Source organism: Cariama cristata, unplaced genomic scaffold, assembly GCF_000690535.1.
Source record: "Cariama cristata isolate BGI_N322 unplaced genomic scaffold, ASM69053v1 scaffold15632, whole genome shotgun sequence".
Classification (NCBI taxonomy): domain Eukaryota; kingdom Metazoa; phylum Chordata; class Aves; order Cariamiformes; family Cariamidae; genus Cariama; species Cariama cristata.
In genome coordinates this window covers 15,297-17,139 of record NW_009602267.1, presented here as the reverse complement: position 1 = coordinate 17,139, position 1,843 = coordinate 15,297, and the positions used below count along the sequence as shown (strand labels likewise).

At 56.4% G+C, this 1,843-nt stretch overlaps 1 protein-coding gene across 4 annotated transcripts in view; it reads right to left on the bottom strand.

The window, feature by feature from the left end:
- The window catches only part of LOC104157385 (2-oxoglutarate dehydrogenase, mitochondrial), a 19,115-nt gene that overhangs the window by 3,546 nt on the left and 13,726 nt on the right, over positions 1–1,843 (bottom strand). For all 4 annotated transcript variants that reach the window (XM_009694697.1, XM_009694698.1, XM_009694695.1 and 1 more), the window contains 3 exons: positions 1,704–1,843; positions 899–1,001; positions 552–680 (listed from right to left, as the gene is read on the bottom strand). The exon at positions 1,704–1,843 is cut by the window's right edge and continues 25 nt beyond it. In XM_009694697.1, the coding sequence (XP_009692999.1) occupies positions 552–680; positions 899–1,001; positions 1,704–1,843 (372 nt within the window). The remainder of the gene's footprint in view (positions 1–551; positions 681–898; positions 1,002–1,703) is intronic.

The window sequence follows — 1,843 nt, the reverse complement described above, 5'->3', positions numbered from 1 at the left end:
AGGGGGGCCCCCCCCCAGCCTCTCTGGGCACCCTCTGCCACTGCCTCACCACCCTCACAGTAAAGAATTTCTTATGTCCAATTTAAACCTACCCTCTTTCGCTTTAAAACCGCTGCCCTTTGTCCTGTCACTACAGGCCCTGGTAAAGTCTCCCTACATCTTTCTACTAAGCCCTCTTTATATATTGAAAGGTCACAGTAAGGTAAGGTCTCCCTGGAGCCTCCTCTTCTCCAGGCTGAACAACCCCAACTCTCTCAGCCTTTCTGAACAGGAGAGGTGCTCCAGCCCTGGGATCATTTCTGTGGCCTCTTCTGGACCTGCTCTAACAGGTCCATGTCTGTCTGGCGCTGGGGACCCCAGAGGTGGATGCAGTACTGCCGGTGGGGTCTCAGGAGAGTGGAGTAGAGGGGTAGAATCACCTCCCTCAACCTGCTGGCCATGCGTATCAAAGCACCGTAACAGGTCCCTTCCTTCCAGGCTATGTTCCAGCACTATCCCACATCTTCTCTGGAATAAACGCCCAGTCCAGCATAGCTTCCACAAGCTCCTACCTCCATGGATAGTGAAATCCTCCACCGGCACCGAGCTGGCCACTTGACCAATGTGCGTCAAGTCCTCCTCGTTCAGACCGGTAGAAGGGCATGTCATGCTCCGGGGTTGGCCATCCAGAGTGAAGAAACCTGCAGGAAGAGGAGCAGTCGACCGCCTTGTGGGATCTGTGCCCATCTCTGTGTGAAGAGCTCAGGTAACGGACACTCTCAAGCAAGGGTGGGGATGCCTGGAGCAAAGATCACCACCCTGCTTCCCCACCAGGGTGATTTACTAGAAAACAGCTACCACAGCTCTAGAGACGCCAGGCTCTTTGCTAGGGCCCTCCAAAATGTTGCTAGTGATTTACCAGGCCAGGGTGAGTCCAGCCAATGCTTGATGTGCAAGATCTTTTCATCCTTGGATCTCGCATGGGCCTCCTCACAGATCTTATCGTACTTGGCAATCTCCTCCTGAAATGCAGAACCAGGAGACAGAAAAGCATTAGTGAGGGGCCTCCAAACAAGGATGCCAAGCCCGGGGGCCTTGGTACAAGCTTGCAAGGGTGCTGGAGGGCACAGCTGGTCTCCACAGCAGGGGAGCCCCAGGGCCACGCAGCTCAGCCTTACAGAGCAGAGCTGCTGATGGAACCCCCTGTCCCACGAGGGACAGCAGGGCTGCCGCCTGAACTGACAACTCGCATTCAACCCTGAAGACGCTGCAAAGTGGTACTGGGGCAAGGAAGAGCCAGCAGAGCTGCTGCCGCACTTGCTGCCAGGATGGCAGAACTGGGGCAGGGGGACCTGCCCCAGATATACCCAGGCCAGAGCGAGCTTGAGTGCTGCAGGGCCCAACTCTCCTGTGCGTCCGAACTGTGACGCAGTGGCCCAGCGCCGTATGGCCTGTGCTGCGCTGATCACGGGGCAATCCCTGAACCAGATGTCCCTGTGCTGTTCAGAGCTGGCACAGTCCAAGGACAAGCCTCGGCTCCTAACCCGGTCATTGCCAGGTCTGCAGCGCTCACCCAACCCTAGCACAGCTCTGGCACCTTGAGGTGACAAGCACATACCGAAACAGGCCCCATCACATCGTTCACACCCAGGTCTGAACCAAACAAGTAGTTTTCCCCAAAGGTGCCGCCCGCAGTTTTCCTCCCAGGCCCCGAGGGACAATACCTCGTACTCCAGCTGATTTACCACCCCCTGGGAAATCAGCAGCTCTGCGTATTTCTGCAGCACCGGCTTCTGTTTCCGGATCTGTTTGTACATCAGGGGTTGCGTGAACATGGGTTCGTCCATCTCGTTGTGACCATTGC